This window comes from Molothrus ater, chromosome 18, assembly GCF_012460135.2.
Source record: "Molothrus ater isolate BHLD 08-10-18 breed brown headed cowbird chromosome 18, BPBGC_Mater_1.1, whole genome shotgun sequence".
In the NCBI taxonomy this organism is placed as follows: Eukaryota; Metazoa; Chordata; class Aves; order Passeriformes; family Icteridae; genus Molothrus; species Molothrus ater.
In genome coordinates, this window is record NC_050495.2 from 11,605,229 (window position 1) to 11,632,448 (window position 27,220).

The following is a 27,220-nucleotide window of genomic DNA, read 5'->3' on the forward strand; positions in this document are numbered from 1 at the left end:
TAAACTGGGTGTCTGCCTTCGAGCTGCAGAAGGAAATGGCCTTTATTTGGTGCACTTTTATTTTGTCCCAGATCAAGGTCTTAATTGGTTCAATCCTTTATCTGACATTAAGTCTGGTTTTGGGATGGATTTCCAATTATAATGGGCCTCGAAATCCATGTTAAACTCAAAGTTAATTATTACTGGCTTCTGTTCAGAGTTTTACTGCAACTTTAGCGGACACACACATATCCCTGAGAACCACTGCCTTTTTATGACTTATTTCCAAGCCTTTTCGTTGGACAGGTACCACTAGAAAAAGCTCCTAAAGATGTTCTGCTTTTATATGAGTTATGTCTGAAGCTCAAGAGCTGGTCCAGAAGTGGCAAATAGCCAGGAATGGCTCATCCCCTCAACATCCCATCGGCAGGACCGATGGAACCAGGGCTGGTGATCTTTTTCCTTTCCTTCTTTTTCTTTCTTTCCTCTTCTCCTTCTCTCTTTTTCCCCCTTTTTCTCTCTTTCTACTCTGTGTTCATAGAGGGGCCAACAGAACGGATTTCCACACCAAGTGACTTTTTGTGGACTCTCCGACTTTGTGGTTCTTTTCCACCACGACCACTTACGAGTCCTGAGCTCTCCCTGTCCCTTTGTGGCCGCACTCGCTCCAGGAGCGGCAGAGCCCGGGCAATGGCCCCCCCCCCGCCCTGTCCCTGAGGGACCGTCCCGCCAAAACCCGTGAGGGGAGCGGGGCGTGGCCGACGGGGCCTCCCGGGGCAAAGTGCAGGGGCCCACCGAGCGCCTGAGGGGCTGCGCGCGCTCGGCCTCCGCCATGGCGGCAGAGCTGGAGTCGCTGGAGCTGTGCCTGGAGCGGCACATCCCGCCCGGGGAACTCGCCGAGGTGAAGCGGATCCTCTATGGGGGCGAGGCCAGGTGCGCCACCAGGACGGGCTCGCCCCTCGCTCTGCCGGTTTCTGTCCCTCCCTCCTCTCGTGGGGCTCCGCGGGGATGCCCAGCCCCGGTGTGAGGGGAAGGAGGCAACGTGAGGGCGGGTGTGCGAGACACAGGGCTGGGCTGAGGGGAAAAAGGAAAAATAGGGCTTGTGGTGCTGCAGTGAGGTGACTGGGGTATTTTGGAGGTGATCCAGGTGTGGGGAGCAGGGCAGTGTGAGGAGATGACGGACAGGGATGGAAGACATGACGGGAATAGTGATATCACAGCGATGGAGCCTGAAAAGTAGGGATTAAACTTGAGGGAAAGACATGGGAGGGAAAGTGTTTGTAATCCATCTATGGCAGGTGGAAGTTTGCGTGTGTGCTCCTTGATTTCTGCAGCAAGGTGTTAATGCCGGGGAATGACAGGAGGGCAGTGGGCGATGGGTGATGTGGGATCAACACAGGAGCTGGACTCTGCCTGTGTCTGGCTGACATGGTGACATTGGTGACGTGGGGCATGGGAGCTTGGGCGTCTCTGCAGGGTAAGGCAGAATTGTCATCTCCTTGGTCCATTGCATTCAGAACAGAAAAAGAGAACGTCTCATCTTGAAATGTCTTTGCTTCCTGTTCAATCCAGAAAACTCGATTTGCCAACTGCTGCGCTGTCAGCAGCTCAGGAAAGAGATTTTGAACTACAGGGCTATGGATTTGAAGCTGCTTTGGAGCAATTGAGAAGGCCACGTATTGTTCGAGTGGGACTGATACAGAATAAAATTCCTCTCCCCACAGACACAGCAGTGGCAGTCCAGGTACACAGACTGGGACTGGGGCTGTTTCTATCTCCTCTTCTGCTGGATTGAGACATAAGACAGTTCAGTTGTTGCTTTTAGGAACTTATCATGAAATGTCTAATGATTGTCTGGCAGTACAGGACTCACCACTACTGGAGTAAAGCATTCTGTAAGAAATTTGAGTGACACATTTAGTTTTATTGTTTCTCAGAAACACCTCTTGTATTTACCTAGCACGCCCAACCTGCTTGCAGTTTTTCCAAAGCTAAATATTAGTAGCTCATTTTACACATGAAAATCCTTTGCCTCTAAAATGAAACACAAAATCATTTACACAAAATCAAAAGGGATGGCAACCAGTGGAAACCACAGGTGCAGTTCTTGTTTTAATTGAGAAATGTTCCATTACGGGAAAATCCATTAGAGGAAACAGATTAATAAAGCTGTGTTCATTATTCTTTGTAGAGCAGTGAGTGAAATCTTATTACAAGATAACATGGTTTAGTGGTGACTTGGCAGTGCTGGGTTAATGGCTGGACTTGGTTGATGATCTTAGAGGTCTATTCCAACATTAATTATTCTGAAACCATCATTTCTTAACGTCTTGGACACAGCAGCACTGAAGTGACAAATCTGTATGGAAATAGTCTCCTGAGAGTAGCTTTAAAAAAGGGAAAGAAAATACTGCATTTATAAAATCTGGAGCAGTAGTTCTGTACAGTGACAGGACAGAACATTTCTGAAGTAGTTTGATTTGGAAAGATTACCTGTCACAGATGCAAGTCATTAATTCAGTGAACAGATCAAGTTTGTGGATCCTTTATAACAGCTGTTGAATAAAGTACCAGCTGTATTAATGATTTTATTAATTACTAGCTAACATTTTCTGTAAATCAATATACAATTTTTGATTTCATAGGTCACTGAAGTCTTGTCTTTATTAATTTTTTTGAAACCTGAAAGTAGCAATGCAAAGTACTATGCCTATGCTTATCTTTACATAGAATACTCTAGAAAACTAATTAATAAACACATTGATCATCTTTCTTGGTAATAATTGCCTAGCTGTTAGGACAGAGGGCTTAACATCATCCTGTAGGTTGTTTACAATGACCAGCAAAATTATATTTTTTGTTAATTCTGTTTAGATTTTCAGCTTTTTGCAAGTCAGGCAGCACTGAATTTCCAGCTATATAAGTGTTGCAACAATGGAAATAGAATCCCATGGATTCTTGGAATATTTTCTCTATTTTTAGTATCTAAATGCTTTTAAAAATCTATATCTGACTCTATCATCAGTGTTCAGGGATGATACCCGGAGTTGCTGCCCCTGAAAGCAATGGCTCTAAGAACAGAACAGATAAACTCAGAGTGAGCACAGGCTGTGAAGCCAGGCAGTTGCCAGCGAGGTGAGTTGCAGCAGGTGCCTTTTTAATGGTGTGACATTTCTCCCCTCAGGTGGCTGCTCTGCACAGACGCATCGAGGAGATGGTGGGAGTGGCTGCCATGTGTGGGGTCAACATTGTGTGTTTCCAGGAGGCTTGGAGTGAGTATTGGCTGTGGTTCCCTCTGGGCTCTCACGTGTCAAGTGCTCTCTGTTTTAACAGCTGGCCTGTAAATGAGCAGTAGAAATCTTCCAAGATACAACAATTGACTGCAGAGATTTGCTTCCTAAAGGAAAAACCAAAGAGTCTGAGGTAGCAGAACTGTATGGAGGAGATATGAGGGCTCTGTTGTATTGAAGACTGCCATATGGTATTTGGAGCTCCTTCATGGCATCCTTTATGACCCTTTCCTCATTTTTTTCTCCTAAAACTTTGGGGTTTTTTTTCTAGACAGATATTAAAATTGAAAAATCTGTTTTTAATTTACATGGGGCGTTGGGGCTTAATTGAAGCAAACCCCTTCACTTTCATGGCCCATGAAATGTTTGTGAGAACAGGTTGTTCACACTTACACCAGTGACTGGGGTTTATTGTCTTTTTACCCCTGCTGAGACTTCACTAAATGCATCCATTCTTTTCTGGTTTGCCTTGTGTGAGCTCAAAACTCCTTGCCCTGGCTAAAAATATTTTTAAATAGCTTTTTGCCTTTAACTGTTGAAGGAAAACAGTTGAATCATTAATTGCTTAATTTTTTATCTGTATTCATGCAAATATAATATATTTCTTGAGTGACACGAACATTTTTTTTTACATTTTGCCCTGCTTTGGTGTTTTCCAGCCATGCCCTTTGCTTTTTGTACAAGAGAGAAACTTCCTTGGACTGAATTTGCTGAGTCAGCAGAGGATGGGCCAACAACAAAGTTCTGTCAAGAGGTAAAAAACCAAGCAAGCAAGCAAAAAAAAGACCAGCTGACATCATTTGAAGGAAAAGACAATATATCAGTGAAGTGGCAGGCAGAATTTGCTGTATTTCTGACTTGCACCTGTGTTGTTTAACATTTCTAGTTAACATGTAATGCTGTTTTACCTTTTCTTTGAATTAACTGTTTTCAGCTGGCTGTGGTGCTGCAGGCTGCTGTCTAATAGAGGAACTGTGTTCATTTGTGCAGCTTGCAAAGAAGTACAACATGGTTGTGGTGTCTCCAATCCTGGAGCGAGATGAACTGCATGGTGGAATTCTCTGGAATACTGCAGTGGTCATTTCTAATTCTGGAGCACTCCTTGGCAAAAGTAGGAAAAATCACATTCCAAGGGTTGGAGATTTCAATGAGGTAAGGTGCAGTGTTGTGACAATCAGGTCAGTCTTACCTTGCAGCTCCTCTTTGTGCCAGCATGTGTTGTGTCAGGAAATGCAATGTGTTCCTAGAAAATGTGTTCACTTACTGTTGAATCAGTTTTTCTGAGGTGAAGTGATAGTTAATTTATCATGAAGGAATAATTTTTTTGAGAGTGATGAGTCATAAAGGAAGAATAACATTGAATCTTGTTAGGTACCCTTCCTTGGCCCAGTGAAACTTCAAAAGTATCAAGTATCCTTTAAAAGGATTGTTTAGGTTACAGCTGTGTTATGTTTGTTGTGCATGATTGGCTTGGGTAGTTTTGTCATGTGTGCACATTGAACTTACTTTAATTTGCAGGGCAATTGTTTCATGGTTCAAGCATGAACATTCCTTGCAGCCTTTCTGTTCTCCTGTGAGGTTGTCTTGGAAATGACAATTCTTTTGCTTGTGCTTATTCGAGCAGAATCCCTTAATTCATTGTGCCTCTGAGTGAGTGGCTGGTTTATGGCATCTTCTGTTTACTAATGGCATTATTGCAGCTGAAGCCCCCAGCAGGTTTTGGGCCATCCTCCAGAATCAGAAACTGAACTGGCAGTAAAGGCAGTGACTGGTAGATCTGAAACGTGTTTATCCATCCAAACAATTGTCACGAGCAGAAAGATCAGGATTAAAAATTAACTGAAGTCTAAAAATACATTGTCTTACCTAACTAAATCTCTCCTTGTCAGCTCAAGTGAGTAATTAACAGAGGCATTTCTGCTAAGCACTGGAGGCTGCTGTATACCTGCAGTAGCTTTTGTTCCCTGTCTGACTGCTCCAGTCATCAAACTGAGGCGTCAGAACTTTTTTATTAATGTAAAAAGTTCTTTTGGGTCTCAAAACTTTATGTTCAAAGACCTCTGGAAGTTTTGACCTTGCTCCCAGACCTGATCAGGCTGGTTTGAGTTCTCCAGAGGAGGCTGTTAATAGAGGTCTACACAATGAATTTCTGGCACAGCCTGTCAGTCACCAGTCTTACCTTGTATTTTTAACACTTACTCTGATATTTAATATTATTTTATCAGGTCTGTCCTTTAGCTAGCAAAAGTAGTAATTAACAAATCCATTGGTTACTTTCCACGTTTTTTAATTTGTTCTTTATGTAATCTAACAAAAAATAAATTCCTGTTGCTTGTGCTAAAATATGTCTTTCAGTTTTCCTGACAGTGTTTAGTGAAGAATCAACAGATTCCAAGATTCTCACTGTTTCCAGCTATGAAACTGTAATGAGAGACACCTAAAAAAAGAAAGAATTTTTACTTTCTCATGTGAAGTATAAATAGAGTTTCACTAAGAGTTTTGCACAGTTGCTAAAAGAAGTTAGTTCTTAGAATCCTAAATGCCAAAATTACTACAAAACTGTCTGTTTATAGCTTCCAGATATACTGTAATGATCTGGCATTTCTTGTATCTACTTGCTACAGAATCAAGTAGGTGCTTGCCCAAGACAGCACTGTCTTCAGCTGGCTTTGGTAGCAAAGCATTAATTCCACTCTTCTGAGCTGAGCAATTCTGATAAAGCAACTTCAGAAACCACCCAGGCTACAGGAAGGGATTATATTCATCTGTGTTACTTTAATGTTGTTTTCTTTATCAACAAAGTTAAACCTCAAGGAAATATCGAATTTGAAATTGTTTCTTGTGGGTTGTCTCTGTAGGGCAGATGGGAAAGGAGCCTTGTTAAAATCATGCCCATTGAATCAGTAAGAACTGAATGGAAAGGGCACAGAGGTTGGTCTGTGGCCTACTCAGCCATGTGTGGGAGGCCTTATAAACAAAAATCAGTCCTTGAGACATCACAGTTTATTGCTGTGGAGAGGATTTTGACCTCTGGTGTGAAATAAAGAAATAGGAACTGATGAATTCCCTGAAGCAACAGCATTCTTGTTTTTCTTCTGCTGTTGTAAGAAAAGAAACTGAGAATAGGATAAAAAATGGAAATATATTCATTCAGCAGAATTGTTTTGAAAAAGACTTGTGTGAGCACCCACCATGTGGTCTGCTGTCCACAGACATGAAAGGAGATCAGATCACTACCCAAGGGACTGTGCAATTTCATGAGAACTGATAATAAACAAGAAACATGAGGTAAATATTTTACTGGACATACTGAACCTGTAGCCCTTGGTTTCAGAAGGTGATCCCCTGTATCTCTCATGCCACTGGCCCACACTTACTGGAGGCCCAGGTTTGTTCCCCAGCTGCACCTGCTTGCTTTAGGCCTCAGGTGTTTCCACTTGCTCCAGGACCAATGGCAGTGGTGGTTACAAGAACAGATAATTTCAATAAAGAGGGGTCTGCTTTACAGCACACCTTCCTCTGGGATGAGACACCAGTCCTGGAGGCTCAGGGTGCTGGATTGTGTCCCTTGCTCTTCTGCCTCACATCAGCACCAAAGGATGCTGTCAGGAATCAGCCTGGCCACTGCAGCTTCTGTGCTCCCTTGGGATCCTCAGTATTGTGGAAGGAATGTTGGGTGGCAGGTTTTGTCTCCTTCTCTGTGGATCTGTATCACTGTCTTTGTCCCTGTCTGAACCTGGTGATGGTACTCACAGAAAGCAGCACATTTTGGAAGTTCACTGCCTGCTGCATAAAAGAAGTTCCTTTGCTTGAAAGCAGTGTAAGAGTGTAATTGCAGTGAATACACGCTCCTGCTGCTGCCTTGGCATTTCTGTATCCATCTTTTCCACTGCCTAAGTGATGTTGTAAATCTCATCATATTATCCTCAGCCCTTCCATCTACAGATTAAAAAGCTTTTTTAGTTGGAGGTAATCTTTACACTTTTTAAAGAAGTCTGCCTTTGTGGGTTTTGTTGTTTGATTGGACTTTTTCCTTTGGTTTTTTTTTTGTTTATTTGTAGTCTACTTACTATATGGAAGGAAATACAGGACACCCAGTGTTTCAGACACAGTTTGGGACAATTGCTGTGAACATCTGCTACGGGCGCCACCACCCTCTGAACTGGCTCATGTATAGCATGAATGGAGCAGAGATCATCTTTAACCCTTCAGCCACTATAGGGGCACTCAGGTAAGACACAAACTGATCTGTGCCATTGCTCCCTTTCTGTGTTAACTGAACTTCTGAGCCCCTCACTGGGGCCTAAAAGGCACCTTGCTGAGCTCTTGGAAGTGTAGTCTCCTTGTTTTGTCTTCAGAAGGGAGCCTGCATTCTCCTCCACCAGGAATTGTGGCCTTCCAGTCTCCTCCCAGTAACTGATTCTCTTTGAGAGCTTTATTGTGCATCAGCAGCTCTCCTGTCTTTGAGACAGCATTCACCAGCATCCAGCTGCTGCTCTGAAAACTGAGAGTTTATTTTGATTTTTTATGTAATATTTTTTGCTATATAGTAGGTCGTGGTCATGTTCAGGCTTATTGTACCAGCTTGCATTGTCCACCTAAGGAGCGTGGTATGAAATTGCAGTTTTCAGAACCAAGCTGAGATACCCTTTTCTCAGAATTTTTTTTAAACTGTTGGCAATTTTATGATTATCAGGCCTCTTGAACCAGAGTGGACCGGTGTAAACTGTCCCTTGAGATTAATCTTCTGCACATTAACACTAATTGCACTCGAGTGACTCGATTTCCTCGAAGCTGACTGTGGCTGCTTGGCCAGAAAGCGTGCAGTGGGAGGCAGTGAGGGTGCAGATGCAGCCCTGGAGTGTCAGTCAATGAACAGTTTTCTGTCTGTGTGTGTTGCAGCGAGGCGCTGTGGCCCATCGAAGCCAGGAACGCTGCCATAGCCAATCACTGCTTCACGTGCCCCATCAACAGAGTGGGAACGGTTTGTATCCTCCTGGCTTCACTCATTCCATCGTTCAGGCCTGCCTTGAGCAGGGGTCTGTTCAAGGCAGGGACTGAGAGCACTAGAATGCATGGGTTCCCTTCCTGGGTAACCACTGTCCTGGGGTTTGTGATGTGATTTGAAGATGGACAGTGAGGAAGAGATTGAGAGCTGCCTCTGTTGCTGGCAGCCTGCTTTTGGTTGCAGCTGTTTCCTGTTCTTGAATTGAATCTTTGTAATAGGCACCCGCCCTTTTGCTATGTCTCCCAGTTTCTCTGCTATTCTTTTAGCAAAAATGAGTGAAAAATTAATGCATCCTTAAGTCAGTGGTAACAACTTGTGGCTGTTTTACAGCTAATACCTCTTTCTGGACTGTAAAATTCTATAATGAAATTTAATAGTGCATGCAATAAGTCATTCTTACCTTCAGACTAGTCCAATTACACTATGTGTATATTTTTAAAATTAGATTCCCTGCAAAAATCCAGAATTGTTCTTGCTGCTATGTGAATATGTTTGCCTTTTTTTGTGATCTGAAAAGATATCTTTGGATAAATATCTCCTCTTTTGCCTCTTTAAACTTGTGAAATGGATACAAGGCATGTCCCTAAAGTGTATGAGCAACAGGCAGTGATACAAAAAGACCTTGTGTTCTATGCTATCCATCACAGAAACTAGGCCCCTCTGATGACTCCCTTTAGACAGTGCTGATTGTGTGCCAGAAAAAAATATTTGTAGATTTATATAAACTCCCAAAATATGATAGACTAGCAAGGATTTCTTGAATGAAACGGAATTATACTGCCACCTATGGATTCCTCTTGTTTCACAGGAATACTACAAGAATGCCTTTACTTCTGGAGATGGTGGAAAAGGTAAGATCAGAAGTCACATTCACTACCAGTTCCCAGATTTGCTGGAAGTTAAAGAGAATTATCAATGAGGAGTATGAGACTTTCTTGTATATACTTACATGTTGAAACACATGTTAATTTGTGCTGTGAAAGCTGTGGCTCCATCCAGAGTGTGCCTGAGCCTTTCTTAGCCAGTTCTGGAGCAAAGTGTTTTTAGCAGCTGCATGAGAAAGGTCAGTGGAATCCATGGCTTAGTAGTACAACAAATGTGATTGATTTTTGGCACAACTCAAGAGTTGTGCAATATGAAATAACATCTTTTCTGTGTCTCAAATCCCAGTGTTTTCACCTCTGACCTTTTATTGAAAATAGAATGGGTGTATCTCTGTCAGCTGTTTTGAAAATGTATAATTTGACAATTAGAATTCATTTAAATGCAAAGTAAAAAGCAATGATGGGAATAAGTAATGGGAATTAATAATGGGAAAGCATAATGGTGCATTATTTGAAAAGCAATGCAGGGAGATCTTCCTGATAACTTCATGGTGTTCTGTGCATGAAAATTATAACTGGCCAAAACTGGAGTTATTCTAGGATCGTGCTGTGACTCTTCAAGCTGATTATCTTGCCTAGAGGACAGTGAGTCCCCAAGAAACGGAGTCAGGTTTGGTGGGACCCTGCATGTTAAGTTACAAACCTATTTGCAGATGGCAATTTATGCTTTTTAAAAATCTCTCTCAGCACACCACGAGCTGGGCCATTTCTACGGCTCGAGTTACGTGGCTGCGCCGGACGGCAGCAGGACCCCGGGGCTGTCTCGCACTCAGGACGGGCTGCTGGTGGCAGAGATGGACCTAAACCTCTGCAGGCAAGTCAGTGACAAGTGGAATTTTAAGGTAAGCCTGACTATAAAGGAAATACAATATTAGAACAAACAAGCTTTGATAATGATTCTGTGTGGTTGTGGGTTTCTCTGGGTCTGGATTGAAGGCACTTGAGACAGTGTTTCATGTTTGGACTCAAGTGTTTATTGTTTCTTATCAGTAAAACAGTCTCACTACTTTTCTTTAGAAGGCACAAAATGACCAACAATCTCTTGTTACAAGGTCTTTTAAGACTAAACTATCCAATTAAGAGCTGATACCTGGATTATTTTCCCTTTTACCCCAATAACTGATCCCAAAGAGCCCACAATGGGGACTTTTCTGCCCAATTACAAAATGCCACCCAAACCCATAAGGAAGAAGAAGCATGAAGAAGAAACCCAGGATGACACCCTGTGCCCTCCATCTTGCTTCCATCCACTACATACTAAAAATCCCAAAACCTCAATTTCTCACCCAGTGATCCACCTGCACTGCTCTCTATAATCTGTTTCACACTTTTGTGGATTCCAGTCTATCTTGTAGTCTAGGAAACTTTCTCCATGAATGAGGGTCAAAGTCAGTGCTCCCCTGGGGGTCAGGGCACCCCAGAGCAGACACAGAAATATTCCCAGTGCCCTGGATTTCCACAATTCTATGATGTTACAATAGTTAAAAGGCAGCCTTTCTTTTTTATTTTTTAGCAGTTCAGAGCTTAAATTGTTGAAGCAATTTAACAGGATGTTATGGAGGCCAAAAGCATAAATAGATTTGGAAAAGGAGTAGCTAAATTCAGGGAAACTAGGCCAGTAGCTTTCAGATGAAAACCCCAGCCTCAGGACCTCACTGTGGATTGGCAGCAGCTCTGAGGATCGCTGGGGAAGAGTTTTGCTTTCCTTATGCAGTGAGTGCAGCCATTTGTGCTGAGCTGAGCCAGGCTCATTGCCTCTACCTAACATGGTATATATTCTTAATTGTCAGTTTGGGTGAAATGTAGTGAAAACCCAAACCCACAAGCTTGAGAACTTTCTGAAGGCAAAATTCTTGCAAGGTTAACTTCCTGAATTTGTGGATATGTTGAAACTACAGAGAAAGAACTGTGTACTGTATATATTCATCTCTGAAACATCTTAACACACGTTTGAATTTATCTAAATCAGATTAAGATAGCTGCAAGCCACTCCATATGGCTTTAACAAACCTTATTTATTACTATTTTTTTGTATTCTGAGGTAAAGCTAATTTGGTTCATCTTTCCAGAGGGCATAATTGGATTTAATTGTCCAGCAGCAGTGCTGGTTGAAGAAATGGCTGCTTCAGCACAGCAGCTTGCTAACCCTTCAGTTGTGCCAGTCCAAGCTGTGTGGGGTGCTGTATTATATACTGATTTAGTGGAGTAAGCAGATTATTATTTTTTAAACAAATGATTCTCCTTTTTTATTCTGATCAAGTTTACAACAGGCCACACAAAGATCCTATTGGAACAAAAAAAGAAAAATAGTGGCAACTCTGGAAACAGGCTTTGTTGATGAAGAAAACATCTTGTTTGCTTCTGTGGAGACAGATCTTTTGTTCCAGTTCTCAGTTCTGCTAAGGACTAGAAGTTTTTCCTAGGCACTCTTAAGATCAGCATGATTTGAATCCTAACAAAATAGACCAGAACTCCTGGCTAGCAGCTGTGCAATATATGTAGGTTCTTCAGGGATCACCTGGTATTTAAAATAAGTAATCATTTGCAAGGAGTGTCAGTTTTTAAGCATCATGCTACTGCAAACAGACATTTATTTTATAGAGCTGCTTTATTTGCCTGTTGTTCATTACAGTGTGGTGCAATACTCAATGTGTTTTGATGTCAGTTTGACATAAAAATGAAAAATCTCTGTGGATTTGAAATGCTAAATAAGCTTTATAATGAAAAAATAGTAATTTCCTATCTACAGCACAATTTCTTTGCTAATATTGCTAATCCATACATAGGGACTAAAACCAAGAAGTAATTTCAGGTCATCTTCTGGAACAGAATTGCATTTGTTATTTTACAGATGCCTGTGGTAGGCATGTGGTTGTTGCCATAATGGAATTAAGTTGTGCTGAAGGATTCTTAGCTTTCCACATCAGGCACGCATTTGGTTCTGCTTTGCCACGACTCTGAGCCCCTTAGTGCAGAGCAGGGCCTTGGTGTGTCAGGAAGCACATGGAGCATGGCTTTACCCCCTTAGCAGGGCTATCTGAACAAAAGCAATTGGACTGATTAGGAAAAACAAACAGTAAAAGCAAAACACTGCCCTTTGGCTGATGTGTGTAGAATTGTGTATTTTTTGTTGTCTTCAACTCCTGTGCTTTCAGCACCTTTATTTCATGTTGATGGTGTGGAGTGCTATTGTTGGCTTTTGGCACTTAAGGCACAGCTGTGGTTTTGTTTATGTGACAGGGGAGAGCTGTTTCCTTTTCCTCTCACTTGTGGCCAAGACAGAGGTGGTTCTTGCTGAGGGGAATGAGGAACAGTGGTCACAGGTTTTCTCACCCTCTTTAACAGCAAGGGGGAGCTGCATTAACCTGCTCTGGTATCTGCAGTTTGCACCCAGCGGTGCCTGAAAGGGACATTCAGTAGAATGTCTTTGCTAAACTTAGAGCAGCAAAGGGGTTAAACCAATTAAATCAAGTGATTTGCCCAAATATTGTGGGTTGTGCACTCAGAGGAGGACAATGGCACCACATCAGGTGCTGTATTGCAGCACTTCCAGCACTTGCTCTGTTGCCCAAACCACAGATATTTTGTATTATTAATGGGTGAAATAAGAGTAACCCCAGCAATGTCAGTGGCATAGATGCAAACTTACTGCTGGCAGCAGGGTTCTTTGTTGTCAAGGACATGACATGAAGCCCTAATCACAGAGACTCCTCTGCCTTCACTGACATAACTTAAAAAATTGTCAATGCATAAGAAAGCAAGTCCACCTTTCACACTCAGCTTTCAGCTGTCCAGAACAGCTGTAGTAAGTAGGAAGTCAGTGGACATGACTGTCACTGAAGGAGAGCTGCAAAACAGGAAGGTGTTCATTTAAAAGTTGGACTTTTCAGGGTGGAACTACTTTTTTGGATAGAAATACAGTCCTAGGCAACATATGAGTTCTCTCATTAAAAAAAAAGTTTTCATAAAAAAAGTTCTTATTAAAAAAAGTTTGTGCTGAGGCACTGGAGATACTGATTTTGAGGGAATTATGGTTTTGATGTTTGGGACAATTAAATCATATATTGTCATAGGAAAAACCAAACAGTAGATATAAATATTTTCTACTGAAATACTTCTGTAGCTTACTTGAAAGAACTGAAGCTTTGATTTTTCTTTTCCAGATGACTGGTAGATATGAAATGTATGCAGAAAAGCTTGCTGAAGCAATCCAGCCTTTCTTTATACCCAATATCATCAAAGAGTAAAAGAGAGAATCTCATTACACTCAAATGTTACAAGCCAAATTCCAAGTTACTGTTGGATTATAGCTTTCCTGTGTTGCTGTTTTAATGTTGTCAGTTTAATTTCATGTAACCAATTTTAAATAATAGGAGTCAGAACTGTGTTACATAAAATAATTGAAATGGCTTCTTCAGTGTTTGTCATTTACACTAATGAGTCTAAAGTTGTTCCTTGCTGGAAATACATCCAGTGTTTATGTCTATCTCTCTAGAGTAGATAGACATACAGTGTACTGTGGTAGAGTTGATGGGATGAATTCAGAGGACATGAAAATTTTTATGTTTTTAAGCTTTGCATTGTACATCTGTTTCTGCTTTCTGGTTTTTACCCTCTGCCCAAATGCATAATTTACAGAGAAATGAGGCAGAAATTGTTTTCATCTGGGTTTTGTTTGCTTTTTCTGCTTACAAACTACTTGATGCAGTTCAGGTGTAGCTGAGTAATGTACCAAACATCCCAGCTGGGTGAAGGTCTGTGGGTGCTGTAAAGCAGGACTGCTTTGGTTCTGTTGCCTTTACACAACCACAGCTGGAGCTGTCTTTGCAGGGCCCCTTCTAGGTGCAGAAGTCTTGCTCAGGGAGATGCTTTGGTATCTTCTGAAGCTCAGTGCCCTGAAGGGAAGCAGAAATAGAGACCCTGGCCAGTGCACAGGCAAGGCTGGGGCAGTTGCCTGCTTTTCACTGAACAGAAAGCTCAGGATGGGGAAGGCAGACTCCTTCCCTGGGGCTGCACTCCAGTAGGATGTGGTGGCTGCAGAGTACACAAACCAGCTCTGGACTAAAGGTACCAATGCTACATTTGCTATTCTTAGGTAGTACTCAAACTTTAGTAGTATATTCAGTATTCTTAGCTAGTATTCTGAAATTTTGCTTCATATGATTTGGGTGATGGCAATGGGTGTTCAGGCAATGCAGACTGAATACAATTTACAGCCCAGCAACTATGAAATTGTAGCTAGTAATAGTAAGAAATATTTGAACTCTTGTTTTTGTTTTTCTGAATTACAATTTCAGATTTTCAAAACCATTATTTCTAATAAATTTGTTAATAAATGCACTTGCTACGTTATGTTACCAGGTTATTTGTGAGCTTAACCTTTATTGAGAATGGCTTAATTACAAATAAAAATATATTTATGTATAAAATCCCTGCATGTAAAATCCCCTTCCTTTGCTATTGACATCCTGACAGAAACAAAGCAACAGAACATTTTCAGAGTGTTTTGATAGACAATCTTGTAATAGGAAACAAAATTTCAGAAAATGCAGGTGTTCTGGATGCTTGTGCAGATGCTTTTTCAGTTGAATTTGTGTCACATACTCAGTCTTTTCACTGGGCTTTTGCTTCTCCCTTGTGTTTCCATCTCTCACAGCCGTCTTCCATTTGGCAGCTGTACGAGATCCTGCTGTCATACTGGACCTCCCCTTTGTCTGCACTAGCTGAGACAGCTTTATCTTTCACTTTTGTTGAAGCATTTAAACCCTGGGTACCCAACACTTACCTGTCAGTATTGTTACACCTGTGTGTGCACTTCAGCACACTCAGCCTGCCCTTCAGTTCATGTTTCCTATACACCCAGGATTCCCTTTTGGCAATGGAAACAGTAAGATGCTGAATGCCAATGACAAGCCTTTGTAAGAATTGGTTTTATTCAACTAATCAAGCCTGCTCTAAGATAAATCCTGTGGCAGTTTAATGGTATTGAATGAACTACCTACCTGAAAATGCGTGGGTTAAGGGGGTACTCTAACAGCCTGTAGCTTCCATACCTGTTAAGTATTAACAGAGCTAATACACTCTCTTAAAATCAAACATCACGATTTTGGCCCTGGACATAAAAATTCCCAGACCGGGAGTCTTGTGGTTGTTCACTTTGGAGAGTTGAAAGGCATTACCTTCAACAGGTTTTGTACCTTTCTTCTGGAAGGATTCTGCTGGTGGCACTGATGGACCAGTTCTCCACAAATCACATCCTCCCTGTTGCTCATCACTGCCAGAATGTATTTAAACTTCACCAATGATAATCAAAACTTGACACACAAAGCTTCCTGTCACACGCTTTTGTTTGGGTTTTTTAAGGGTTACTGCATTTTAGATGTTCTGTTACTATTTTTTGCCTTTGTAGAAAGGAGCACTCTTGACTCTACTAAGTACTTAGTCAACACTGTGTACTTTTCAGTTAGTCAACAACTGATAAATTTTTTTACCAAGATAAACATTTTCTTTTTCTATGCTGAAAGGAGAATTCTATTTATTATATCCACAGTTTCAGAACTTGAACAGTTCTTTTCCTAAAACCATGCCAGAGATGTGGGACCTCTGTCTTCAGTGCAAATTTTCCTAGTTTTATGTCAGTGCTGATTTTCCTACTCACGTTCATACAGGCAGGACTGAAGATTGAGACTTGGAAGAAATTAGGATGGATGAAGCTGAAATAAGTGGTTTTTCTTACACTTCAGAGTGCTCCTCAGGTAACAGAGGAAAGGGCTATGAATGGGTGTTACCAATTTCACTTAATGTCTCCATATAGCAACAACTTAATCCACATACAGCTGCAGTATAAGAGCTAGAACAATCTAAGTTCCTGCCTTTTTACTTGTAGAAGGTATGTTTGTATTTCCTCTTTCCTTAATTGACTTTAGCTCTTCTGAGAATGTCACTGAACTAATACTAACAGCAAAATTTGGCTCAAATTATGATTTAGCATTTTAGATACAATGCAGTAGATGTTGTCAGATATTTACACTTTACACACAAAATATATACCATTAGTGTGGATGATAATTTTCTGCATTTGCTTACTAAGTTTAAATATTTAGAATGTTCATACTTAGAATGGATTCTGCAGAAACTGGCACATGTGTGTGGCATAACATTCAGAGCTTTTTGCAAAGAGCAGTAAAGACTTCCAAGTGCAAATAAAATCTTTCCACTTAATGTTCTGGAGCAATGTGGAGCTCTGAGCAGTCATCCACGAGGATTTAGCCAAAAGAGACTGAGTTTGTAGTGCAAGGGAGTAATTCCAGTATTGCAGTTGCATAAATGCTAAATCTCTGTGAATTTGGTAGATGGGAAGTTTCCTACATTGCAGACAATACTGATGAACCAGCAAGGCTTTTTTTTGTTATTTAAAGATGGTTTAAATTAGTAATTTTTTCCTTTTACAATATCCTGCTGAACTTCAAATCCATAGGTTTTGTATGAAGACCAGCCCTTCATGCTTTGACAGAGAGAGAAACAGGTATTTTCTATTTTTTCCTTTGTTTACCTAAACCTATGCAAATATTACCAAATGTTGAAATTCATAAATTTGGTGCTTTTTTTTCTTATGTGTTTAATTTGAAAATAAGCTGAAAGTGAACAGGCTTTGGGCCTGTATTTTAGAACTGCTGTCAGATGTGCAATTTTGAAAATTAGGGGAAGAAAAAAACCAAAGACAGATATTGCAAAATCAAAAAAAAAAAAGGAAAAGGTAGGGACAGCATTGCAATATAGTCCTGTCAATGTCTGTAAAGCCTCCCTTGGTGAAGGTCCCACTGCAGTCCAGGAGTGAGGTGTGTGCAGGGGAGTCCTGAGACGAGCAGCCAGCTGCCCTGCAGGCTGTGCAGGAAGGAGCAGGAGTGTCTGGGTGGGTGTCAGCTGTCTGTGTAGATGAACAGAATATCTTCATCTGTGCCATAACTTGTCCTGGCTTCCTCAAAGTTACTGATGCTGGTGCAGCATGTTCCTGGAAGGAGGAACAACATGTTAGAAAAAATGCAGGATTTGCCAGTGAAAGGTTCTTACATGGGATGTAACAGTAGTATAGAGACTACACCCAGCAGCTTAGGTTACAGCTTTATTCAGGTAGATTTTTCCCCTTAGAGAGCTCCCTGAAGTAATGCTGCAGACAGGTACCAAACTGGCCCTTCTGCTATATTCTGCACACAGACATTTCAGCATCTCTCACTAACCCATCTGAAAGCCAGGCAAGCCAATTGCTAGAATGCCTATGTGAATTCTTCAAATAAATCACATCCCAAAATGCAGCACTGATCTAATTAATGTGGCAAAACCCCTTCTGACGAATTGGGCAGTGATGCTTAAGATGCCTGTGCACTGTGAGGGGAGCTCCAGCTGTGGCTCTGTGTCTCTCGTTAGGAATGCACTGGCTGAATCAGGGACAGGCTACTCACGGTCAGCATAGGCAGGGTTGTTGTAGTAAATACTCCCTGAGGCTTTGTTGTAGCCACATAACACAATGAAATGGCCCTGGTAGTCAGGGCTCCTGCAGAAGCACTTCTGTCCAATGGGAAGGAAGCAGCAGTATTTGACAGGACTTGAGCAAAGGTCACACAGCAGCAGGACTGCGTTCACAAGGACGATGGCGACGTGGCCCTGGGACAGGTGGTTTTGGATGTCTTGAACGGTTACTGTGCTGCAAGGAAAAAAACACACACACTTATTGAAAGAGGCTGGTGTAAACAAAGTGCCTATGGTGGACAGTGCAGCTGGCACTTGATAGATACACTATAGATAAACTTCTTTATCACAGGTACAGATCTTTAGTGTTAAACCCTGCAGGCTTTGCTATGGACAAAGCCTGACAGAACCTGTAGCATTCACAGCCTTTTCGTTTTATTGCTGCTGCTGAAGTGCAGAGCAACAGCTCTGGATTCTGCAGTAACACATTCTGAGATGACACATCAGATGCCCCAGAGAACAGAATTAAAGGAACTGGCAACTCACTCAGTAACTTGAGGGACTTCTGTTGTAGGCAAATTTTAAGTGAAATGTTCTCTCTTGCTGCTAGCAAAGCTTATCTCTGAAACACCAAATCTGTATTGAGTGAGTGGTTAAATGTTGTGTAACCACTAACCAAATTAAGATGTACCCAGATATGCCTCTGTCACTCAGGACTGTCATCCTCCTAGCTGAAGTTTTGAATTGCCTCATATTTTAGGCTTTATTTCTACAGAGAGTAAGTGTTCACCAAACATCACCTATAACCTCATCTGTTGAAAGCTGTCCTCTCTGAGGCAGATGGTGTGTTCCATATGCGTCAGAAACTCATCTCTTGGATCAGTTCCAGGTGTCTGTGCTGTGTGCACCACCTGGCTGAACTCATGTGCTTTGTATTTAATCCTTCCCCGCTCTGATGCCCCAGCCTCAGTACTGCACAGGTAAATGTGCCCTCTGTCCCTGCCTTGATCAAGGCCACGGTCTAAAGACTGCAAAAGCAAGAGGGACTGTGTGTCCCTTCTGTCCTGTCACAGCTTATTATCAGTTAAAGTGAAGGTGACATGCGTGTTAGAAAGGACACTTGACTCTGCTAAATATAAGTTATGCTCCAGCATTCAAATGTTATTGTGGCTGCCTCATATCCTCTCTTCTTTCCTTACCACTAATCATTTACCCCACTTTGACAGCAGGGATCCAAATCCAGCTTCCCTATAAAAAGGGATGCAGCTCAAGTTGGATGCTTAGTCATTCCCCAGTCGAATTTCACTGCTGATTATGAAGATTCTGCAGTTTTTCCATTTCTTCTGGGTTTGTAGTTCTTTCATGGAGTTCCTTATTTCATGGTCTCCTTGGCAAAAGCTCCTATGCTAACTTTAAATTTGCATGTTTGTCTGGGAACAGAGATCCATAATGTTTGTGTCGCTCTGGGAACAATGAGTTCTGTACCCACACAGCATTCTCCTTAATTCCAACAATGGCCAATTAGAGTGCTGTAGGCACTCCCTACTGCCTAAGTGTAATGGATAACCAAATTCAAAACATAGTCAGCTCCCATCAGCATTTTCTTATCACTTTGCATCATGACTAATTTTTCTTCAAACTTCATTATTAGCTCTTGATGTGCATGAGGTTTTTTTGAGACAGCTATAGGAGAAAGACACTAATTGGTAAAAAAAGGCTTAGGGCTTGATTTCAGTCTCTTTCAGTGATTTAGCCTGGTGCCTCCAAGAAAAGCAGAGGCCCACAGAATCTCCAAAGAGAAAGAAAACAGCTTACCATTTCTCCACCAGCACCTTGCAGTCTTTGGCTTGTGCAAAGAGCTGATTCACTCGATTCTCTTCTGTGTCAAAGTGCTTCCTGTAAAATGACTGTGGAAATAACAGAAGTTCTGAACTGGAATGGTGTTTACCTTGGGTAATCCACCACTTAGAGTCTGCTAGCAAGAGCCTGCATAAGTTAGAGCTCTGGCTATGGGATAAAAGATCTCTCCCTTAGTTTGCTGGAAACAAGGCTAGGATTTCTGCTCTGAATTATAAATTAAATTTGCTCCTGGTCAGTCACTGTTGCAGTTTCTATCCTGTGGCTGTTCAGCTGCCTACATAACAGAAGCCTGTCTGGTTTCCCAGGGGAAACTGGGCAGGAGCTTGCAATAAAGTCACCACTGCTACAGGCCCTGGAGAGGCCAAGCTCTCAGTGGATGGGAGGCTGAGTTCCCCTCTCACCTCTAGAGGTGGATCTTCCAGGTCAAGGCTGAGGCACGGTGGTGGGGAAAGTGTGGAAGCTAAACACTGCTGCTGCCCAGGCTGTACCTGTTCTGTAGATAAATACAGGGCTTCAGTCTCCAAGGCTGTCAAATAGGTTGGAACCTTTCATGAACACTACATGCAAACTTTTCAAAAATTCAAAAGATGGAATCAATATGGGATCATACTGCCTTTGGAACAGATTTGTGCCAATTTTGGCAGTAGGTCAAATTAACTGTGGTTGACTGTCAGTAAGACACCAGAGCTTTTACAGCATGACACTCAGGGCTTTTAAAGCTGCCTGCTCTCCCCCTGTAGATGAGAATACTGACCTGATTTTTGTAGCCCTTGTCCACTCCGAGTGTCTGGGTGCAAAATTTATGCTTAACTCCGAAGTGCCGCATTAGGTAGGCCAGGTCAATAGTCCAGATACTCTTTGTTAACTGGAGTTCCTGGATGGCTTTCTGAAACTCATCATTGTCCAAATGATTCAGGTACCTACAGTATCAAGAAAGGCAGGGGAAGGGAAGCACAGATCTTAAGAGAAGCAAAATATGTGCTGTAGTCCAAGCCTCTACATCACAGCACATAAAAACTGAAACAACAGGCTTGGCTAAGAAATAACCAAAAAAAAAACCAAACCAACCCACAAAGGAGACAGAAATTTAAGGGAAGGGAATAGGGAATTTTTAACTGGATTTATTGCTGACTTTTTAAAGTTGGAAATGTGTGGTGCCTTGACTGTTTTAGAGTGCTAGAAGTGTACAGGTGCTGTACCAGAGTCAAGCTGGTATAGAACTCTGTCCTGAAGGGTTTACAGTGTAATGTACAAGAGTATTAGAGCCAACACAGAAAAGAGAGTTAAAGACTAAAACTTCCTTCACACAATAGATGGATTTTAAAAGAGGAGCCATAAAGGAATTCAGTAAATATTCAAAGGAAGCTTGTCTTAGGCACTGATGACACAAAAGGAAGAAAGTGGGAGATGGAAGTCAGGAGGAAGCTTGGGACAGGTTGCAAAGGGGCAGAGCAAGGTAGCTACAGGGAGTTCTGAAAGTAAGAAAACAAATGGAAGTAAATGATAAAAAATAAAAAGCAACTGGAATTGAGGATGCAGGGCAAACAAGGTCAGATCAGCAGGGTAAGAAGATTAATCTTGGAAGCTGAGTTTTGGGCAGACTGGAGTGGCAAAGAGGTAAAGGGAATAGAGGTTACAGTAGTCAAGATGGGAAATTACCAGCACACGGACTAACGTCTTGGCAGAAGGGATGGAGAGAAATGAAAATCTTCTGCTTCATATCTACTAAGTGGACATCTAAATAGGTATTTCTCCTGCACCTAAGCTCATGTTCCTCTGTGGAAGGAAAGAGGAGTTCAGCAGGACAGCTACTAGTTCAAAAAACCAAAAATAAACAAAAAAACCCCCAGAGGGCAACACAATTTTGAAGCTGAAACTACTCTTGGAACACAAACACTCATCCCACAGGTTGGGGCTCAGCAGGACAGAGGTAGTACAGGTACAGCACACACTCATAAACTGGGATACACCTACCCATCACTTGAAAACACAGAAAGGAATCAGATGAGTCACAGCTAACTATGATTTCTTAATCGTAACAACAGGAAAGGCAACACTTTCTATGAGCTTATGCATGCCAGCCTGCAAAGTTCAGAGCTGATTAGCTATTCTGCATCTGTGTAATTAGTCAATTATTCAAAAGGGTCCAAAGTTCACTTCAGTTTATGTTTTCCCTTGCTTCTGCTGGAGAGCTGGGTCAGGCCCAAGCAGCAGTCACTGTCCAAGGGTACCTCAAAAACTGCTGCTCTCCTAAGACTGAACTCAGGGCTGCTCCAACACACCTCTTCTCCCTGGGATTTGCCTCCTGCTAGCCCTCCCCATGGAATGCATTTCCCACTCTGAGAGGCACTTACTGAAGCACCATCCTGGAGCAGGCCAGCCCGCAGTCCCAGTGGTACAGCTGCTGAATCACGGGCACTTCAGCTGGATGCAGTCAACTGTGTGAGCAGGACACAAACAATGTCAATCCATACAGGAATGTTTTTCCATGCCACTAAAAGTCAGCCTGCTCTCAGCACTACAACCATGGAAACTTAGCAAAGTGGTTTTGTCTGACTGGCAGGTGGTTTTTTTTTTTCTTAGGGGAACATACATTTAGTATTTCTGTACAGATAAGAATTTGGTTTAATCTCATACTCCTTTATTGTTCTATACCTAGATCACTGGCTTTCCACCCCTTTTCCCTTGGAAGTTTGCTTTTTTTTTTAATGGGGTGATGTACCCACCACCCCTCAATTGAAGCTGTGTCTCCTCCTGGATAACAGCAGGTAAGACACAAGTATTCATCTTTTCTCTTGTGTCTGATTGTACTTCAGTGCCACAAGGGGAGTTAAACCGAGCTGGGAGAAAACATACCAGGATCTCTGGGCAGGAATCTCTTAGAAAACCCCACAGATTTCAACAGATGTCTTTTTTTCTCAGGGATGGTAATTTACAGAATTTAAACAAAACAAGTTAACACTCGCAAGTAGCACCGTTGTCCTTTTGTATTAATTCCGTCAAAACCTCAGGAGAGGGAAAATTAATAATCTCTGCCAAAAAGTCCCAAAGTACAAGCTCCATCCTCTGCCTCAGTTTTTTATTTTTATGGAGCTGGCAACGTGGAGGTTTCAGTTTCACCACTAGCAGGACTTGAAGAGTCGTGCCTGTCACTGCTACTTCAGCATTGACCAAAGCGCGTTAATCACAAAGGGCTTTTCTCAATAACCCTTGATCTAGAAAAGGCCTTTGAGAAGTTTTGTTAACAAGGTCCTCTACATTTTATGATGGGAATAAAAATGCATTTGACATCACGTGGACTCGTTTAGTTTTGGGGTAATATGATTCATAGAACTTTTTAGACAATGTTGTTATATTTTTCCTAGTTGTGCCCCTGTTTAACCATGACTTTAAAGAATGGCATACCAGTTGATATATTCAGTCTTTTAAATTCATGTACCAAGTCCCACATTAACCACGGAGTACGTGTTTTCCACGTGAAAGCTTCAGAGAGCAATAACAAGTTTTCTTGGCCGCCCAGCTTCCAGTCACCTGTTTCCCAACACACCGAGAGCTCTTCAGCGATGGCTGTGGCTGTCCCCGAGGCGAGACCAGCCCGTCTATGCCGTGCCTGTAAATCACCCTGCGAACCCTCCTGTGCAATTCCCCATTGCTGCTAAGGCCGAACCCGCAGCCCCGCGGCTCGGCAGGACCGGGAGGCCGGCGGGAGCTCCGGCGGGGCCCACGCTCCCCGCCCGCTCCCCGCCGGGCGCTCTCCCGCCCGTTCCGCGGGGCGGACTCCGCCTCCCCGCCGCCCCCTGCCCGCAGAGGCCCCGCCGGCCCGAGCAGGGCTGGACGGGCCGCACTGACCTGGCGGCGGCTCGCCGGCCTCCCGGGGGCTCTTCATGGCGGTGGCGGCACCCGCCGCCCGTTCACTGCCGGCCCCGCCGAGCCGGCGGCGCGGCCCCGGGGCCCGGCGCTGGCTCCTCCCGGAGGCGGGGGCTGAGGGGGGCCGGGCCCCGGCGCGCTTGCCCCGCGCCGTGGCGGCGAGGAGAGCGGCGGGGCGTGCGGGCGGGCAGGGGCATGACACGGCGGGCGGGGGACGCGCAGCCCTGCCCCGGAGCCGGGGCACCGCGGGGCTGCCGGGCTGGCCCCGGGCGGGAGCGGACGGGACGAGGCCGCGCCGCCCCCCGCGCTCGTTCCGGTTCCGGCGCGCGGAGCAGGGCGGGAGGCGGCGGAGGCCATTAGGGGAGAGCGGCGCGGGCGGTGAGTGCGGCCCGGGGCTCTCCGCTCCTTGTGGGGCTCTGGGCTTCCTGTGGGGCACCCTCGCTCCATGGGCGGTCTGGGGAGGTGCCCGGGCGGTGCCGCATCCCCTGAGGGGCCGGAGGGGGTCGGGTCGGTGCGGTGTGGGAGGGCTGGGGTGGCTCCGGCTCCCTCACGAAAGGGCCCGGGGCTTGGCGCTGCGCCCCCGCGCTGCCCGCGGGGCTCGCAGGGGCCGTACCGCTATGGGATCCACCTGGGGCCCTTCCCGTGGAGGTACGAGTAACCGCTCGTTTGTAGTCCTTGAAAGTGAATTTCCCAGAAGAGACCTGGAAAAGACTGGCTGCTGATGTTTAACGTCTACATGGGCACGTCTCTAGAGAAGTGTTATTGATGCGTGGTCAAAACACGTGTTAAAAATGCGAGAAAATTGGTTCTTCACACTACTGGAAGGGATGATGGATTGTGTAATTGGAGCTTATTCTGCATCTTTCTTTGTAATAAAAGCTTTTGTTTTCCTTGTGCCTCAGGTGTAGAGCCACAGCACTGCAGCCATGTCGATTGGAGTGCCAATCAAGGTCCTGCACGAGGCCGAGGGCCACATCGTGACCTGCGAGACCAACACAGGAGAAGTTTATCGAGGCAAACTTATCGAAGCTGAGGACAACATGAATTGTCAGGTATCTTTTGTTTCACAAGGATGGAGGGAAGGTTGGCTGATCTGGGCCTTGGAAGGCTGAGAACTTTATTAAAAGAGTGTTGCTTTTAGTTCTGGGATTAAAAAAAAACTGTACTGATGCTCTTTTTTTACCGTGGTGAAGTGGATTCAGTGTTACAGAATGCTCCAAAGAGGCCAGAGCTTATTTCCAGTTTCAGAGTAGGATTGGGCATCCCTGTCAGTAGGATCAGAGATTTTAAGTCTGTCTTGTGAACGGTGTTTTCCAGAGTTCTTTGTTTAAAGCCACTGAGTGTAAGAATAAAAACCCCTTGATTTAAGAATCTGAAGCTTATTTAATACAATTGCTGTAGTCATTCCAAGAGGGCCTAACTTTGACTTCAGGCAAGTGCTCATTGAAATCAGCATGCTTTCCTTATAGTTAGTACTAAAATAGCTTTATTAAAACTATTTGCATATAAGAAAACAAAAATAATGATGCTGATAAAGCTAATTTGTAAACTGGTGAGAAAGCAAAAGTCCTGGGTGTGTGTGAATGAGTTCTGTCATGATGCCTTGTGTCACAGCTGAGGGCTGTCTGAGCACTGACTGATTTTTCCCTTCCAGATGTCCAACATAACAGTGACATACAGAGATGGACGGGTGGCACAGCTCGAGCAGGTGTACATCAGGGGCAGCAAGATACGGTTTCTCATCTTACCAGATATGTTAAAGAATGCTCCTATGCTAAAGAGCATGAAGAATAAAAACCAGGGTTCTGGAGCTGGGCGAGGGAAAGCAGCTATTCTCAAAGCTCAAGGTATGTACAGTTTGTTCATGGTCCCTCCCCCTATTTTTCTGTAGAACTGGAAAATTCATCTCTGTCACTGAGGAGATTAAGCAGTAAGAAGTTAAAAGATTACTGGTTCATCCAGTGTTTTTCTGAATGTTTTATCTTAGAGTGAGAGTCAAGAGTCAAATTGTCCCAGTTACCTGAATGTGTAGTATTGATGCTAAATAATTTAGAAGTAGTGAGTAGTCTTGTTAAACAGAGCCTTTCTGTCAAACTTAAGAGTTCTGTTTTCCTGCAGTTGTGGCCACCAGCTTTTGAATTGCTTAGGGTAGGATTCAGGTGTTCTTGTTGAGCTGTTGTAGGAAAACAGCTTTAGTTACAAAGCTACTGGGAAGCTGTAATTATTACCTTTTCTGTAGTTCCTCTCATTTGTGCCTTCCTCAGGGCATCCTCTGGTTCTTAGGTAGTTGAGTAACAGTCATGTGCCACAAAGTCCCTGCTGAACTTCAGTATTCAGTAGCGTTTGTGTGGGGGAGTAACTTAGTGAGCAGTGCTACAAAACCTTGCAAGAGCGTGGGGTTCCAAATCTCTTGGGTGACACAGATTTGTGTGTCAGAAGGAACACAGAGATGTGTGAATACCTGCTGCAGTTGTTCTGAGGACCCAGACTGTGGGACCATTAGGTTCTGGTTCTTCTCACAGAACACTTTGTGCTCTCACATCACTTCCTGAGCATTTCTTTGCTTCTGAGCAAGAGACCTTGAGTTTTGTTGATGTTTTGCTTGTCAGTTGTTGAGATAAATATGCAGGTATGTCAAATTCATGTCATCCCTGATGTTTTCTTTCTTCAGTGGCTGCAAGAGGAAGAGGCCGTGGTATGGGCCGTGGCAACATCTTCCAGAAGCGAAGATAATTTTGGTCTTGGCCAAATTGCTTTTTTTATTAGGGATGTTAACTTGACTTTGTGTGCATTGGTATCAGCTTTGTTTAATAAATGTTTCTGACAAAAACTCGTCTGCTCTTACCTGACAGGACAATTCTTGGGCAAATACGCTGTAGGTTGATTTCACACTCAAGCCAGCTTTGGAAAATAGTGGACTTTGTTATATCTGGTTTTGACCACTTTGTGTGATGCATTGGTTTTTGAAGACCATTATGTTTCCTTTTTCTTGTTTAGTCCTGCTGTCATTTATCCTCTAAAGAATTAGAAGGCATTCTTAATGAAGAATTTTAAGTCATACATTATAAAATCTTATTAGCAGCTGCATTTATGGAAAATACAGCAAAACAGGGCAGCTTCCTGAGAAGCAGAGCACTGTGTTCTTTAGCTTTATATGGACCTACAGTAGATAGAGGTCCATCTGTATTGAACTTGTATTCTTGCATTTCTTATCTTTCTCTTTGGATATGGGGAGAATTTTTCATTAGGAGCACACAACTTTGATAGCCTGAATCTATATTTGCAGTGAAAAAATCTATTCTGACTTTCATAGCAGCTTTTCCCTGTGTCTGGGAAAAGATGACAGAATACAAAATAAGCGTTTTCCAGGATAAGTTTGAAATGCTTTGTAGATTTGAGAGGCAGTGCAGGTCTATGAGGAAAGTTTTTTAAGTAGTTATCCATTAAACACAACTCAGTGCAAATGCTGATTTTTGAACAAAGCTCACTATCAGCTTCAACTTTTGATCTTATTATCTATACACAGTTGTGTATAGATCAGCTGATCTGCAGGAAGCCAAATGTAGTTGTAACTTCATGGAAGCGTAGCATGGCTGTTTTTACTGACTTAAATGGTTGAAATGTTTCAATGTAACCCTTGTGTACCTAAGCACATACTTGCATAGGGTCAATTACCAGTCTGTACTCACACAAAAGAGCTGCTCTTGCTTTTCTGCCTGGATGCTATGAAGACTCTCCCTTGTGTGCAGACAGGAAAGTTGAATTAATGTATTAACTTGTTGAATTGTGTGTAAATAAAGCTGTATTTGATCTCCAGGGAAAGCCCTGCTGCATGTTCTTCTGGGTGGTAGTGATCCTAAATATTT

General features: G+C 43.1%; 3 protein-coding genes across 3 annotated transcripts; 2 read left to right on the forward strand and 1 right to left on the reverse strand.

The window, feature by feature from the left end:
• The first annotated feature begins 811 nt into the window (after nucleotides 1-811).
• Nucleotides 812-14,513, forward strand: UPB1 (beta-ureidopropionase 1). The gene is made up of 10 exons (XM_036393056.2): nucleotides 812-912; nucleotides 1,552-1,723; nucleotides 3,164-3,251; nucleotides 3,929-4,023; nucleotides 4,260-4,421; nucleotides 7,331-7,500; nucleotides 8,172-8,253; nucleotides 9,086-9,128; nucleotides 9,849-10,003; nucleotides 13,325-14,513. The coding sequence occupies exons 1-10, from the start codon at nucleotides 812-814 to the stop codon at nucleotides 13,406-13,408; spliced, it is 1,152 nt and encodes a 383-aa protein (XP_036248949.1). The 3' UTR covers nucleotides 13,409-14,513.
• On the reverse strand, nucleotides 14,511-23,632 carry GUCD1 (guanylyl cyclase domain containing 1). The gene is given in 7 exon segments (XM_036393059.2): nucleotides 14,511-17,172; nucleotides 17,621-17,862; nucleotides 19,443-19,534; nucleotides 20,242-20,407; nucleotides 21,842-21,905; nucleotides 21,908-21,925; nucleotides 23,328-23,632. Coding segments are annotated over 7 exon segments (720 nt in total). The 5' UTR covers nucleotides 23,374-23,632; the 3' UTR covers nucleotides 14,511-17,080.
• On the forward strand, nucleotides 23,606-27,170 carry SNRPD3 (small nuclear ribonucleoprotein D3 polypeptide). Its single transcript, XM_036393058.2, has 4 exons — nucleotides 23,606-23,732; nucleotides 24,257-24,406; nucleotides 25,009-25,201; nucleotides 26,026-27,170. The coding sequence occupies exons 2-4, from the start codon at nucleotides 24,281-24,283 to the stop codon at nucleotides 26,085-26,087; spliced, it is 381 nt and encodes a 126-aa protein (XP_036248951.1). The 5' UTR covers nucleotides 23,606-23,732; nucleotides 24,257-24,280; the 3' UTR covers nucleotides 26,088-27,170.
• Nucleotides 27,171-27,220: the final 50 nt, after the last annotated feature.